The 15,397-nt window shown below is 44.2% G+C and overlaps 1 protein-coding gene across 5 annotated transcripts in view; it reads right to left on the bottom strand.

Annotated features, from left to right (window-relative positions):
- VPS53 (VPS53 subunit of GARP complex) overlaps positions 1 to 15,397 on the bottom strand; it is a 142,610-nt gene that overhangs the window by 62,169 nt on the left and 65,044 nt on the right. For all 5 annotated transcript variants that reach the window (XM_040641111.1, XM_008695297.2, XM_008695300.2 and 2 more), the window contains exons 12-13: positions 10,472 to 10,573; positions 4,096 to 4,190 (exon numbers count right to left, since the gene is read on the bottom strand). In XM_040641111.1, the coding sequence (XP_040497045.1) occupies positions 4,096 to 4,190; positions 10,472 to 10,573 (197 nt within the window). The remainder of the gene's footprint in view (positions 1 to 4,095; positions 4,191 to 10,471; positions 10,574 to 15,397) is intronic.

The raw sequence follows: 15,397 nt of genomic DNA, 5'->3' as shown, positions 1-15,397 counted from the left end.
ATAAACAAAAATTGAGAAAGCCACTTAGAGCACGCAAGGACGGCTCAGCCCAATCTGCTAAGGAGATGGCTCTGGGGATAGCCCTACTTCCTTCCTCCTCCCTATGGACCGGCTCTGCAGTCCTCCCACTGCTCTTTGGCTTTTGGCTGGCGCAGGTGCTGCCAGAACTTTCCCTGGGCAGGTGGGAGGCTGGGGAGACGAGAGGGCAGACCCCTATGCCAGGCCCAACAGAAAGCTGGCAATACTGATCAGGCCCCCTAAGCGCTGACGAGTCTGGGACGAGAGCACAGGGCGGGCAGGGCAGGCACAGCTCCTGACCACTCATGCCAAGTGCCAACACGTCCTCTCATCTCATCCTCACCACTAATCCTGTGAGGGGAACATTACTAACTGCACTGGAGAGAGGACAAAACCAACTCCGAGAGGTTAAGTACCATGCTTGAGGTCCCAGGCTAGCGAGTGCAGAGCTCTGACTCAAATCCAGGTCTGTCTGGCATCCAGGCCCACGCTCTTTCCACTACACTATGTTGGGTCTCTGTCATCTGGGAGCTTGTGAATGGTCTAAGATTTTCCTCCCTTGTAGATTTTTGAGTCAGAGCTACAAGAATGTAATATGTACAAAATCAGTCCCCACCTGAGCTTCTTCCCTTAGGATTCTTGGACAAAAGGGAGGACGGGCTTTGTACAACCCCTTGAAATTGCACTCAAGATAGTGGGTGGGTTTATGTGAATTTTTTTTTGGCAAGAGAATCTACGGTTTCATCGGGATTTCAAAGGGATCCGTGACTCAAAAAAAGGTTAATAGCCACCACTTTAGGCATTATTTTGTCTGATTCTCTGCTTTAAAAGATGAGGACATGGATGTCTTGAACTCTGTTTTCTACTTCAAGCCTTTCTGCTTCTTCTGGAGCGACAACAGCACAACCTACGCAATTCTCCTACGAGCAGCTTCTGCTACTTCCCCAGTGCTGTGGAAACATCCTAGTGAGGCCAAACGGCAAGATGAGTGGCCAGCACTTCATTTTTCATAGAGAAATGGAGAGTCCCTAAGGAAGGGAGGTCTGGCTCTCTGCCCGAAGTATCATGAACAATGAGTACACTTTATATGAATCAAGGCCATGTGAAAAGAGTAGATACCGGAATTATGATAATTCAGAAGAACGACTCTCTAGACCAGGTAGGTTTGGGGAAAGTATGTGGTTATCTCAGATATGCACTTTAAGCTCTGGATCCAACAGCTTTTAAACCTTTCTAAAAATAAGAATTTGGGTTGATGAGGGAAGAAGAGGTTTTGTCCAAAAATCTCATAGGTAAATAACGGATCTTTTACCTGCCCCTCCAGGTGTCTTATTAACTTCCTAAGAACTTTTTTTCCTTGATTTTATTTATTTATTTGAAAGAGAGAGAGAGAGAGAACTGGTGATGGGGAGGGGGAGAGAGTGAGAAACAGACTCCCCGCTGAGCAGGAAGCCTGACTCGGGGCTAGATCCCAGGACCCAGACATCATGACCCAAGCTGAAGGTAGACACTTAACCGACTGAGCTGAAGGCAGATGCTTATTAACCCAGAGAAAGAACTTTTTTAAAAAAATTTTATTTCTTTATTTATTTGACAGAGAGAGAGAGAGAGAGACAACCAGCGAGAGAGGGAACACGAGCAGGGGGAGTGGGAGAGGAAGAAGCAGGCTCCCAGCAGAGAAGCCTGATGTGGGGCTCGATCCCAGGACTCCGGGATCACGCCCTGAGCCGAAGGCAGACGCTTAACCGCTGTGCCACCCAGGCGCCCCAGAGAAAGAACTTTTTAACACAGAAGACAGGGTGTTCCAAAGGTGCAAATGGCAATAAGTAATTACTGCCTTGTTGTGTGCCTTCCGACATAAGCCCAACGTCTGGATAGACAGGAGGAGGCAAACTGGCTTCATAAAGGCAAAACGTGAGCAACTCTTTTTTGGGGAGGACGGCAGGCAAGAGGTTGTTTTTGTTAACAGAGAAGCTCTCCTACAAAGTTCATTTTCTACGACTTTTCTTGGGATGCCTGGGTGGCTCAGTCGGTTAAGTGTCTGCCCTTGGCTCAGGTGATGATCTCAGGGTCCTGGGATCGAATTCCACATTGGGCTCCTTGCTGTTTCTCTGTCTGCCTGCCACTCCCCCTGTTTGTGCTTGCTCTCTGACAAATAAATAAATAAAATCTTTAAAAAATATGAAACATCTTATAATTGGGAACAAAAAGAGTAGACACTATCTACAAAATCAAATAGGTGAATAAAAATAACGCTCCATGTAGTGATTCCACTTGAAATAGTCTCTTAATCTTGTGGGTTACATCTGAAACATATTCAGAAACAAGAATTTGCTAACCCACAACAGAAGCATTAAAAAAAAATTTAGGGGCGCCTGGGTGGCTCAGTTGTTAAGCGTCTGCCTTTGGCTCAGGGCGTGATCCCAGCGTTCTGGGATCGAGCCCCACATCAAGCTCCACTGCTGGGAGCCTGCTTCTTCCTCTCCCACTCCCCCTGCTTGTGTTCCCTCTCTCACTGGCTGTCTCTCTCTGTCAAATAAATAAATAAAATCTTTAAAAAAAAAAATTTTAAAAAAGGACTAAATTTCAGCGCCTAAGTGCTTTCCCAGAGAACTCCCTTTGAGAACTTTCTCACAGCCGCTATTGCATTCCCTGCGTGAGCCACTGTCTGGTCCTCCCAAGTGTGTTCTTCTGGCTACGGGGCCTTGTCTCAGAGCCGGGGCCAGCCTGTCTCCAGAAACCTGACCTTTCCAAAATCTGCCTTCCAGTGTGGAAGGGCCTTAACAGTTCCTCTGGCTGTGGACAGACATTCAGGATGAGGAGGGGTCTTCCTCCTTTGCATGAATAACGGACATTGGAACTTGAAGATATTCCTCTGACTGAAAATTTTCAGGAACTCCTGAGTTTGTAAAAAGTACATATATTAAATGGATAATAATCCATAAAATAAAGTAAGAATCCACCAGTCCATACTGACATAAATACACACACACACACACACGGGGGAGAGGGGGAAGTGCTTCCTTACAGAAGAACTCCAATTAAAGAATAGAGGAGAAATGATAGAAACAGAAAACCAACACTTGGCAAACACTACAGTAATAACTGCTTCAGGCAGAAATCATCAAGGGATGTCAAAATGAGTGGGCAAAGTGTGAGGAGAAACAGGATATTCACTAGTCCCAAAGTATCCCCCCATGAGATACTTATTAATTACAAAGAGAAAAATGGTAGCTTCACAGCAGAGAAAGCTAGCAAGCACCACCTTAAGCAAGTGAGCAAAGTTACCATCACCAGTGATGGGACACACCCATATGATGTGCCTCCTGATATGACGTACCCAGAGGGACACGACATCATCTGTATGGCATACTTGCCCACAATGCATAATCTGGATTGAATCAAGAGCAAACATCAGACAAACTGAAACAGAGGGCACTGTAGAAAATAACTTGTCGATACTCTGTGAAGTGTCAAGGTCATGAGAGACAAACAAAAGACTGAGGACGTATTCAAGGTAAAGGGAGACCAAAGAGACCTGACAACCAAAGGCATGGTGGGATCTTGGGCCAGAAAGTGGACATTCATGGCATAATGTTACCCTCCTGATTTTGATAATTGTATTATGTATAAAATGGTAGCATTCTAAGGGGGGAGAAGGATCTATGAGAATTTTTTGTAACTTTCTGGAAGTCTAAATGATTTCAAAATGAAAACCTGAACAAATTATACTTGAAAATATGTATATTAGAGATTCAGCTATCTTTCTCCGTTTTTCAGTGCCTGACATGGTCAAGCCTGTCTAGCTATATAAGAGCTCAATGCCCACATGGGAAAGGGTTGTTGGGATTCATTTGGGACCTTATTAGAGTTAAACTCAGGCTTCTAAGATTTACGGATACAATGAATAACATTCATACGATATAAAAAAACCCTTAGAAGGTTTCCAGGGAGGGTCACAGGAGGCCTGCTAAGTCCCTCCTTCAGCCTTTGGAAGGAATTGTGCCCTTGCGAGGCCCAACCATGACCAGAGGAGGGAGAGACACAGTAGAAAACAGCAAAATGTTCATCACTCACTTGTCCTGGGACTCAATATACACGTAGAGATGAGGCTCGAAACACTTGGAAACAATGCCATGAAATGGATTGTCTGGGGCTTTCGGCTTCTTTGGCTGTAAAGGGGGGAAAAAAAGAAGAAAGAAACCTACACTTGAGCCATCTTTGCAAGCTTTTAAGCAGTTTCAAAGAATTCATCCCTTCAAAGTTTACTCCTGACATAGATAAGAAGCAGTCAATAATGTCTTGCGTTATGACTCATGCCAGTTTGTGAACAATGAGCCAGCTTTGTCAGCATCGCGGACTTGCCCTGTCTGGGGAAAGATTTACTGCTGCTCTGATAACACATGCGCTTTCAGTCTGGAAGCTATTCATCATCCGACTGTTGTTTTAAAAATTTAAACCCAAGCTACTAACGGTATCTTATATTTGTACAGTGCTTTAGAATTTATAAAGTGCTTTCATGTGATCTATTTCTGACAGCCTCCACTTAGTGACTGTTATTATGGACCAAACACTCCAATATGAAATAACATCTCATCTATTCTTCACAACAACCCTCGGTGTAGGAATTAGTACTACTATTTTACACCTAAAGAAAGGAAGGCTCAGAGGGTTCTAGCAGCCTGCCCAAAGGCACACAGTGAAGCTTCCTACCTCCCGAACTAGAAAACTCTTTCTATTATAGCATTGCTTTGCCATGATGGTTCCCGGCCTGTTGAACTGCACTGATGAGTAAATGCAAGAAAAAGAACGGTAAGAGACCAACATAGCATTGCTAGCTTTTTGTTTTGTCACTTTCCATTCTCACCAGTCCCTAAGAGTATTTTACACCCAAACACTTTATAGGGAGAAAACAGCATCATGAGAGCAGTCCTTCTTATGAAAAGACAGTTGGTGACCTTATACCAGACAGATAGATATATAGTACACAGACAGGCAGGCATGCAGGCCATTTTGTCTTTATTTTTTGCCTTGGACCATTGTAAAACAGGGCCAGCACTGGTCCCCAGTTGATACTTAAAAACCACTGATATATTAGGCCATCTAGGTAGGTAAGCATTTAAAAACTCCATTTGCTTCCTAATTTCTTTTCAAAATATCTAAAAAAAAGGGGTGCCTGAGTGGCTCAGTCGTTAAGCGTCTGCCTTTGGCTCAGGGAGTGATCCCGGCGGTCTGGGATCGAGCCCCCCATCGGGCTCCTCCACTGGGAGACTGCTTCTTCCTCTCCCACTCCCCCTGCTTGTGTTCCCTCTCTCGTTGGCTGTCTCTCTGTCAAATAAATAAAATCTTTAAAAAAAAAAATCTAAAAAAACTAAGTGAAGATCCTCCGACATATCTCTTTCTATTTATAAAAAAAAGTCAATTCTTTTTATCATCGAATGCCAGCACAAGGACCCCCAGCCCTTGTACAATTTGGGCATAAATTGATACCAACAGCATACTTGTTGAACTGTTCATATCTTTTAATTAACACAGGAAAAACTAAGCCTCTAATGACAAACAGAATGATTCCCTTCTTCTTTAACTTCTAAAAATAAAACACTGTAATGGTTAATAGCATCTGTAAAAACTGGAAATGAACCCCCAAAATTAAATGTCACCTTTAGACATAGCCCATTCAGTCTCCTGTGTAACTCTCTCCCTTATCACTTCAGAGAGTTCCATGACCTTAGTTTTTTTTTGCAAGATTTTTAGAAACTCTGGTCCTTCCTAAAATAATTATAATTAGGCTGTTTTCCCTTATCACCTAGAAGCCACCACCAAAGTCAGGTCTGAGGCTGAGAGCACAAGAGACTCCTCAGCCTGGGTTCACTGAGTTTGAATTGGCTGGATCCAAAGTTCCACTTCATTTCACAGATGCCCTGGGACTTTCTCCCACACTCCCATCAGTTTAAAACAGCGGATCCGTGATGTAGTACGATGGCTGTGTAGGGGTGGTTCTTACCTAATTATTCTGTATTTTCCAAGTCAGTTATTTATTATTTCATTTTTTTCAATAAGGTTAAGTGAATAGACAAATGTAATTTCATTTGTCTAACTTCTGTAAGGCCAGATATCCTGATTTTAGAATTGAAAACTATAGCCACGATACCCATTATCTTTTTATTAATACAGTCATCGTAAGGATAATTATCCTCTTTATCTACATTTTCTTCCTGTGACAAAAGTATTCACATGTCTGCAGGATAGCTTCTGGTAATTATAAATTGGGAGTTTATAAAATACAGAATGTTGTCATGTTTTAAATCAAGTATTTTGTATTTGGCTTTGTTTACTAATTTATGTGCAATTTTCCAATTACTGACCATGTTTTAGTTTATCACCTTAGGAAGGCTACATTATGAAATCCAAGCTCTATAAATTAGATAACAGTCCTGTACTGACATTACATTTTCTGACTTTGATCTGTGGTCATTTAAGTGAATGACCTTCTTGTTAGGAAATACATACAGAAATATTTAGAGGTAAAAGACATGATATATGCTAACTTACAAACTATTCTAAAAGAGAGAGAGACAGAGAGGGAGGGGAAGACAGGGAGAGAGAGGGAGAGGAGGAATGGGGGGCAAAGAAAAGGAAATGATACAGTAATTGTAGCAAAATGTTAACAACTGGTAAACCCAGGTGCAAGATATATAAGTTCTTGTAATATTCTTAAAACTCTTCTCTAATTTAGGTATTTTCTTTTTAAAAAGGAAAAAATAAAAATAACAATAAAAAGCTTGGGAGATGGGTGCCAATGGCCTGGCAGATAGCCCCAGAGACCGTCATGGAGCACTCAAGCAACGGCACATCACCAACACTTTGGACAGCCCAGAGGACAGCAGTGTGGGAAAACACGGGCATTCGTGCCTGAGTAAAACAGGGCTTAGAATCAATTTCACAGTTTTAACAATGCACCATAGTTAGGGTAGCTGTCACCACCGGGGGAGGCTGGGAGATGGGTACGCAGGACCTCTCTGCACTCTGCAACTACTTAGGAATTTATAATTATTTCAAAACACAAAGTTTTTTTTTTAAAAAGTGGTACAGGAGAGTTGGACTCTGAATGTGAAGTGGGTTTAGGAATATCTTAACCTATTTATTTTGCTTTTATTCCCTTTTACATATGTGCAAAATGATATACAATAAAAATCTGGGTCTAGAGAAGTCTGAGGAGCTCATTCAGAGTATGTATAAGAGACAGACTCTAAGTGATAAAAGAAAAGAACTCCGTGTTATTCCAACAAAGTCATCGCGGTCAGTCTTCCCCAGACCATGTGTCCGATGACGCCCTGCAGAGCACTCCGAACCTGAAACTCAGGGAGCCGCATCATCAGACAGTGTGGCTGTCCCAGCCCTATGGGCAGGTGACTGCTCCACCCTGCCTCTGCCCACCAATGCCACTCCTGGCAGCGAGGGGAGACCCAACACCATAGCTCCGGGTCCCTTGCAACGTTTATAGTGTGAGCTGGAAGCAAAAGGGGAACAATGGGAGGGACTGCCCAAAGTTTCCTTTTTGCTTTTTTTCCACAGGGCTGTCTCCGGCCTATAGCTGCTTGATGACCGTGCTATTTAGATAAGAGGTACTGGAATTTCAGTTCACACTGGCTCTCCCTGTGAGCTGTCCGGCTCCCCAAAGGGTTGAGTGTCTGCTGAAAGAACACACGAAGTCATTTAGCAGTAGCATTCGGGCTGCCTGTCTGAGTGTGTGAATTCTGTCCAAGAGCCGCAGATGTTTCAGTTATTTCCTCCCGGAGTTTGAGGGAATAATAGAAGGTTACTGTTGTCACAGTAAGGAGCTCTGCAGCTGGCCCCACTTCCTTTTATTACCATCCAATGTAAACAGATTAAATCTAACTGCTTGGATCACCAGAAGGGTACATTTTTAAACCAGAAACTCCTTATTCTTCTCCCTTTTTCTTCGAGCACCCTCAGTCCCCTTTCACATGCCATTTTTTTCATCACTGGGAGTATGTTGGCAACTGGTAGCTCAAACTAAATACCTTTTTTCAAGTTCACACTCTTTCCTCAACAGCCTATGCTGCACGAGTGAGCAGGGAGGGACCCTGTCCTTGAGGGCCAACTATCTACTTACTGCAATGACACAATGGGTTGGGTAACCCAGACGACTGCTGGGGGCCTCCCCCACACCTCTGGCTCAGCTCACCCCTAGCTTCCCATGGACTTCCTCCCTAATCCCCACAGGGCTCCTGCGCTTTCTGTACACCCAACTCCAGAAGCCAGTAAGTGGCTGGGAAGAGGGAGATCCTGGAGCTCCCCCCTAATGGACCACAAGCAAGACAAGTGCTAGGGAGGCTGCAGGAGGCTGGGGATGGTATACAGGTGTCGTCACTAACAAGTGACGGCCAGTGAAACTGCAGGTGGGTCATCTAGTCCAGGGGTCTTGGTACTTTCTTTTTAAACAGATCTCAAACCCTTGGTTCGAAAGAAATTTTCCCTGGAATTCCATGAAAAAAGTGACTCAGAACCGAACTGCTCTGTTTGGAAGGAGTCAGAGCCCTGGTCTCCTCCCAACCCCCCACAGGGACATGTGATGGGGCACCAAGGAATATAGTTTGAAAACCACGGCTCTCTCTAAAGATGAAAGCACTAGTCAAGCCGAGAGAGAGTAAAAACCTACCATGTGGTCAGTTAATGGCGGACCAGACTCTGCCTCTGCTTTACCGCCTTATCTGTGCTCTGTGTCCTTAGAATGAGCAGTCTCGGTCCTTACAACAATAACCTCTACCTTCCAGGATGAGCAAAAAGGTCCATGAGAAAGACAAATCATATTTCATCTAGTAAACAGATTTTGTAGTAATGGGGGCCTCTATCATAATTCAGTTTAATGATATCCAGGGATGACAGCTGAAGGGATAACTTTTCATGGCAGCACAAGGACAATGACAGCCACCGGCACTGGGAAGACACAGGGCCCTGAAAACGGCACTACACACCAAAGCACTACAAAGCAAGCTCAAAGGGTGCAGGTGATGGAATGTGGGTGGAGGACACACCAGAAGAACGAACTCTAAATCCAGACTTCTTCCTATCCCAGTGCTTCCTCCCCAAATGTGACAAATGCATTTCTTTAGTTAGAAGAAATCTTTTGTTATCTCTCACACTAGCTGATATGATGGCTTTAAATCAATTATAGCTAATCTCACAGATCTCTGGAAAATAGCCATCAGGCATCCTTCCAGTTTTATTCATTCACCTGTATTCATGGCATTCATTTCTGGGACCTCCACTTTTCACCGAGACAGCACGGTGTAGTAAAAGCTTCATGGAGGGAATTCTAGTCTCTGACTTCCAGATCTTGCTTCCAGTCCTAGCTCATCCATGCCCAAACTCTGTAACCCTGGGCAAATGGCTTAACCTCTCTGAGCTGCACACACTGCAGCTCATATAAAATCCTACAAAATGAGAGGCAGGCATTGGGAAGACGAAATGAAATAAAGCACGTAAAAGACTTTGAAACTATGAAGCCCATAAAAATGTGAGGTATCCATGTTATTACAATTATTTAATCAGTGGACCAGACACGTTTTACTGCATCACTTCAGAATTGCTCCTGGAATGCTGTTCTCTTGGCTCCTGCCATGACTGTACACCTACCCTCACCATGCCAGGAATGCAGGTTAGTGGCAAGTGCGTGGCTATGGGGTTCCCAGGCCTCCCTTTTGGTGGTGTCTGGAGCAAAACAACGCTATAAAATAACCCTCGAGCAGCCAAGTGTAGAAAATTAAAAAGAAGGATCACTAATCCAGACAGGAAAAGGCCTGATTTATTGCTCTAACCGCTCTGTCATAAAATGGCAGTGAAACAAAAACACCATTCTATAGGATGAAGGGAGAGGAAATTTAGAGTTGGACAGAAAATCCGAAGGAAATGAAAGTGCTAGTGAGCTCTGAAAAGTAACTCTCCAAATATGCCTTTGGTCACCTTGATGTTTCCAGGCCTCCCCGATGCCTGCCAGACCTCGAGTGCTCAGCCTGCACTGACTGGAGGCCTCTCCTAGCTGATGGTGCTGAGAACTCTCCTGGGGATCCTCGAGCCTCTCTCCTGTCGTCACCGGCCAAATGAGAACCTAATCGAGAGCTAGGCTGGCAGGTGCAGGAGATGATGAATGAGGTGGGCAGGCATTCTGCCGCCGCACCACGGACCGATTAAGCTTGTGCGGGTTGCTCGTTCCAGCGGGGAAGCTCTTTGGGGACAGAGGCGGGCAGGAAAGGCTGTTCTTTCACTCCGTTTCAAAATGCACCTCCAGATAAGGGCTTTCTATAAAGCCCACCAGAGTTACAATCCCTGAATGTGGTTAATGGCCAAAGGGCCACATGTAGAGGGGGCAGACCCATTTTCAGAAGCAAACGTTAGGTAGGAGGCATATGGAAAGGCAACCTGGACTTACCTGATCTAAATCTCCTTTCTCCATTGCCAGTTCCTCCATCTCTGGTGCTGGCTCATCTTCCAGGAAGGGATTGGTGGATGGGGGCGGACACTCGAGTTTTTTCTGTTAGGAAGACATGGGAGATAGGTATTTTCTGAGCATATTCTCAATACCTTTCCCCATTCATCTGCTTTTTCCAAGTCTCTCTAACCCCTAAATCATAAAATCTGATCTAATGAGCAAGAACTGAGACAACACGGACCACATTCTTACCTACCAGCCTTCATACTATTTCCCATCTTCCTGAAACCTACTGCCCACCCCACCCCAATCCCAACCTGGTTAAAACTCTCATTCATCCTTCAGCCCTCAAATTAGAAGTCCCTTTTTCTGGGAAGCCTTCCCTGTCTCTTAAGATTGGGACAGATGTCCCTACTACATGTTTCCATCTTACCCAGTATGTCCACCTACCCAGATATTTATTAAAATATTGAAACTGTCCATTTATTTGTCTTGTGCCCACTAGATTCCGTGACGGCAGGGGACCATGTCTGTCTTGTTCCCCCTCCTACATCTCGGCGCCTGGCATTTCCCAGGTGCTCCCTAAATATGAATGAATCAAAATGCTGGATGGGTTGGAATTCAAGAACTATAAAGCTAATCTTATGTGTTCTAGATTACAGACAGAAGTCTCTTCCCAAATAAGTCTCATTACAACAAGTATAACAAAATCTCCTTGGGAAAGGTTAGTTCTCAGGACCTGATTATGACCACTGTTTTAAAACATGGCACTGAGTGGGACCACGGGCTGGAGTGGGAAAGCTGGAGGCAAGAGGTGTGGGTCCTAGCTCCAACTCTGCAGCACTGGCCAATTGCCTAACTTCTCTCGGCCACAGCATCCTCATCTGTTGCACGAGGTTGTGGTTAGGACCACCAGATGGATCGGATGTGATAAAAGGTGCAGAGGGAAAAAAAAAAAAGGCACAAAAGGCAAAAAGGAGCACGTGACACGTATAAGGGACACCGGTGATGTTAATTTCAGTGCAACAACAGAATCGAGGCAGCTCTTTGGAATTTTTTTTTTACAAATCTGGCTCCAAGATGTTGTTTATACCAGGGAGCTAAAAGAAAACTAAGTGGATGAGGAGAAAAGGGATTGGCTGATGCTGGGGATGAGGGGAAGGGTCAAGGAATGGCTCTTTAGAGACAAGAAGCCAGGTGGAGAGGGTGTTTCTAAATGTACTTGTGACACTTTTGCATATATCAGCAGAGTAACTTGAACTAACCCCTAAGCCAAGAGGGACAGCACATGGACTATATAGTGTGAATGACTTTGTCAAGTGCCAGGACATCAGCTGAAGATATACCAAGAAAAAGAAAAAGAGCAAAACAAATTAACAGAAACAATCCAGAAAAATATGAAAAACTTAAGTACAAAAAACACAAACCATATCGGTGTCTGGTTTAGGCTTTAAGACCATTCTGCTTACACTCATGTAAACTATTTAATTTTCGGCCCGAACACTTGGATGCTGTTATGTTGCCAGATAAAGACCCAGTGTATAAGAAAAGCCTTGTGATCAGTGCATTAGGTCAAGGCAGTCATTAGTAGGACAGTGATTTTTATGGTATCCTGCTGAGAAACAAGATGGTCTAACAACCAAGCAAATACTTAAAATTCATACACTCCAAACTTTGGCTTGCTTTGCCTGATACGGGAAAAAAAATCCCTATAGACTTAAAGCAAAATAGTTTATTTTTAGAATTAGGCTGTTTTGGGGGTGCCTGAGTGGCTCAGTCGGTTAAGCAGCTGCCTTCGGCTTAGGTCATAATCTCAGGGTCCTGGGATTGAGCCCCATGTCAGACTCCATGCTCTGCGGGGCACCTGCTTCTCCTTCTCTCTCTGCCTGCCATTCCCCCTGCTTGTGATCTCTCTCTCTCTCTGTCAAATAAATAAAATCTTAAAAAAAAATTAGGCTATTTTTAGAAAGCAATATATCTTTGAAAACAATATTTCTAAATGCTTCTTTATACAAGGTCATTGGACAAGGAGGGCCTCTTCAAGGAGGTGATGAGCAGAGACCAGAATGAGGAGAAGGCGCTAGTGAGGCAAAGATCTGGAAAGAGCATTCTCAGCAGGGGACCTGGTGCAAAGGCTGGGATGAGCTTGGTGAGTCTGAGAGACAGAGAGGACGACAGGGGGCGTGAAGCAAGAGAGGCAGCCGGAGCCTGCTCGCAGAGCCTTTGTGGGCCACGGTAAAGGTGAGATTTTCTTCTCACAGGAACTGGGTAGTCACTGGGGGGGGGTTAAATAAGGAAGTGATGTGATCTAATTCAGATTTTTCTTTTTAAAGATTTTATTTATTTGACAGAGAGAGACAGCAAGAGATGGAACAGAAGCAGGGGGAGTGGGAGAGGTAGAAGCAGGCTCCCAGCGGAGTAGGGAGCCCAATGTGGGGCTTGATCCCAGGACCCCAGGATCAGGCCCTGGGCCAAAGGCAGATGCTTAATGACTGAGCCACCCAGGCGCCCCTCTAATTTAGATTTTTTAAAATATCATTCCACTGCTGTGGGGAGGGAGGATGGATTGTAATGGAAGAAGACCAGACGAAGAGGCCGCTGCTGTGTTCCAGGCAAAGACAGTACAGGACTGAACTAAGCTACTGTTGTGGGGACAGAAACAGGTGGCCCGATTTGGGGACATATTTAGGAGACAAACCCAAGAGGACTGGTGGAGAAAACGAATGTGAGGGTGAAGGAAAGGAAGGCATCAGGGACCATTTACATTTTGGCCTGAGCGGCTACATGGCTGGTGTCACCATTAACGAGTGACAAGTCTGGGTTTGAGTCCAGGCTCATTCACTTGGATATGCTGCTTAGCTTCTCCAAGCCTCAGCTCTTCCCCTGCAACGTGAAGGGACACAAACGTCCACCACACAGAGCTGGGTGAGGATCAAATGAGACCACGCACGTAAAGCACAAGATACGGACATAAAGCAGCTCAACACGATGTCTGGCAAGCAGGCAAAGCTCAGTAAGTGGGAGCTCTCATTCATATTTAAGGGCGCAGAACCGTGGCAGTGCCTCTCCCAGCGGAGCAACTCTCAGATGGGAAAGAAGTGGGAGCACACGGCTAAGAAGTTTTGTAAAAAAGAACTTTCAATCACAAATAAGATCCTGCACCTGCTATTGTGCCTCTCTGGGAGATCTCCAGGAAATGAAAACAATGGGTCCATCAAATTACAAACGCACAGGCTCCCTGAGCTTCTGCCTTCTTCCCTAGCCTCCAATGAGGCTCTCCAAGTACTGCACGTACTGATGCCCTACCAGTAAATATTACATGAGAAAACGCTAAGGGGCGGACACAGACTCCTGCTGTTGGAGGGCGACGTTACTGCTCAGAATAATTTGCTGTGATGAAAGAATAAGTCTTTGCAGTGAGCAATCCCCCGCACAACTCAGCCTTCTATTGCAAGAGCCCTGGTGTCAGAGCCAAGCAGACCACACTTCTCATTTCTGCTCTGCAGCTGTCGCAGACCATAAAGAATTACAAGTTTGGGTTTAGATTTTAAATAACTCAAATGACATATTCCATGAGCTCTGGGGCCGCTAAATAAAACAAAAAAATTGCCAAGAAATGAACGACTTTCCAATTTTAAAAGCATTCCTTCTTTTTGCTATGATGACAGTTGATTTCAAGTCCATACAGCGAAGAAAAATTCTTCATATAGCCAGTTAATTCCTACTAATTAAACCACATGGGATTCCCAACACCTCCAAAACAATGAGGCGCACAGGATGGCCAAGCTGTCTAGCTGACTGCTGGGAAGAGAGACCCTGGCTTTAGTCAGTAGTGTATCTGCATCCGGGTCTGCCTGCACAAATCCTTTTCTGGGGCCCTCGCTCGACACTTCAAATTATCAGAGAAGGAACTCTGAAATTTAAGACTAATCCGTTTCCTTTCCCTGGGGGAGAAAGCTTTCAGTTATAAGATGAAAATTCCACAATTTCTGCATTTCTCATTCCATAAATACTTTATTCCAGCCCAATTCCTGATTTGTTCTGAAAGAGATGGCCTGGAGGCTTGAACTGATACGACTGCAAACACAGGGCCCTGCACACCGGGTTTAATATTACTGGGACCTCTCTTGGTACCACCACGCTCATATCTTATATTGTGACCCTTATGTATAGGCTTCTTTCTCCACTAGACCATAGGCACCTGTCTGATTCAATTTTTCATCCTTTCTGAAGGCTCTGCGCAAACCGAGAGCTTAAAAAACGTTTGGGAATAAATCCTGATTGGATGAGAAACACTCAATAAAATCCTCTTCAGACACGTGGACAATACTTTCTATTTTCTATAAACAAAACAAAAAACCCGTGTGTGTGTGTGTGTGTGTGTGTGTGTATGCGTGTGTATGCTTGTAGCACAGTCTCAAAAATATACCCCGAACTATTAAACAGTGGACAATCTCTGGGGAAAGGGATTTAGAGTAATTAAGAAAAGGAAGAGATTCTTTTAAAATATTTTATTCTGTTTGAGCTTTAACAAGCATGTATTTCCCTCCCTCTCTCTCTCCTTTTTCTGGTAGACAAATTATCTGAAGAGTGAAGATGATTTATAACTAAATACAGTATTTCCTAAAACCCTTAATATTTTAAAATTGTGATATATAATTAACATCAAATTCACCATGTTAGGTGATTTACAACGGAGTGATTTTCAGTACGTTCACAAGGTTGTACCACCATCACCACCATCTAATCCTCAAACCTTTTTACCCCAAAGGAAGCCCCATATCCATTAGCTATCACTTCCAATCCTCCCCTTCCCCTAATCTGTGGCAACTCTTAATCCATTTACCGTCTCTATGAATTTGCCTATTCTGGACATTTCATAGAAAATGTGGCTTTTTGTGTCTGGCTTCTTTCACTTTATATAGT

This window comes from Ursus maritimus, unplaced genomic scaffold (assembly GCF_017311325.1).
Source record: "Ursus maritimus isolate PB19 unplaced genomic scaffold, ASM1731132v1 scaffold_24, whole genome shotgun sequence".
In the NCBI taxonomy this organism is placed as follows: domain Eukaryota; kingdom Metazoa; phylum Chordata; class Mammalia; order Carnivora; family Ursidae; genus Ursus; species Ursus maritimus.
The sequence above is the reverse complement of the archived record's forward strand: the minus strand, read 5'-3'. Positions and strand labels throughout refer to the sequence as shown.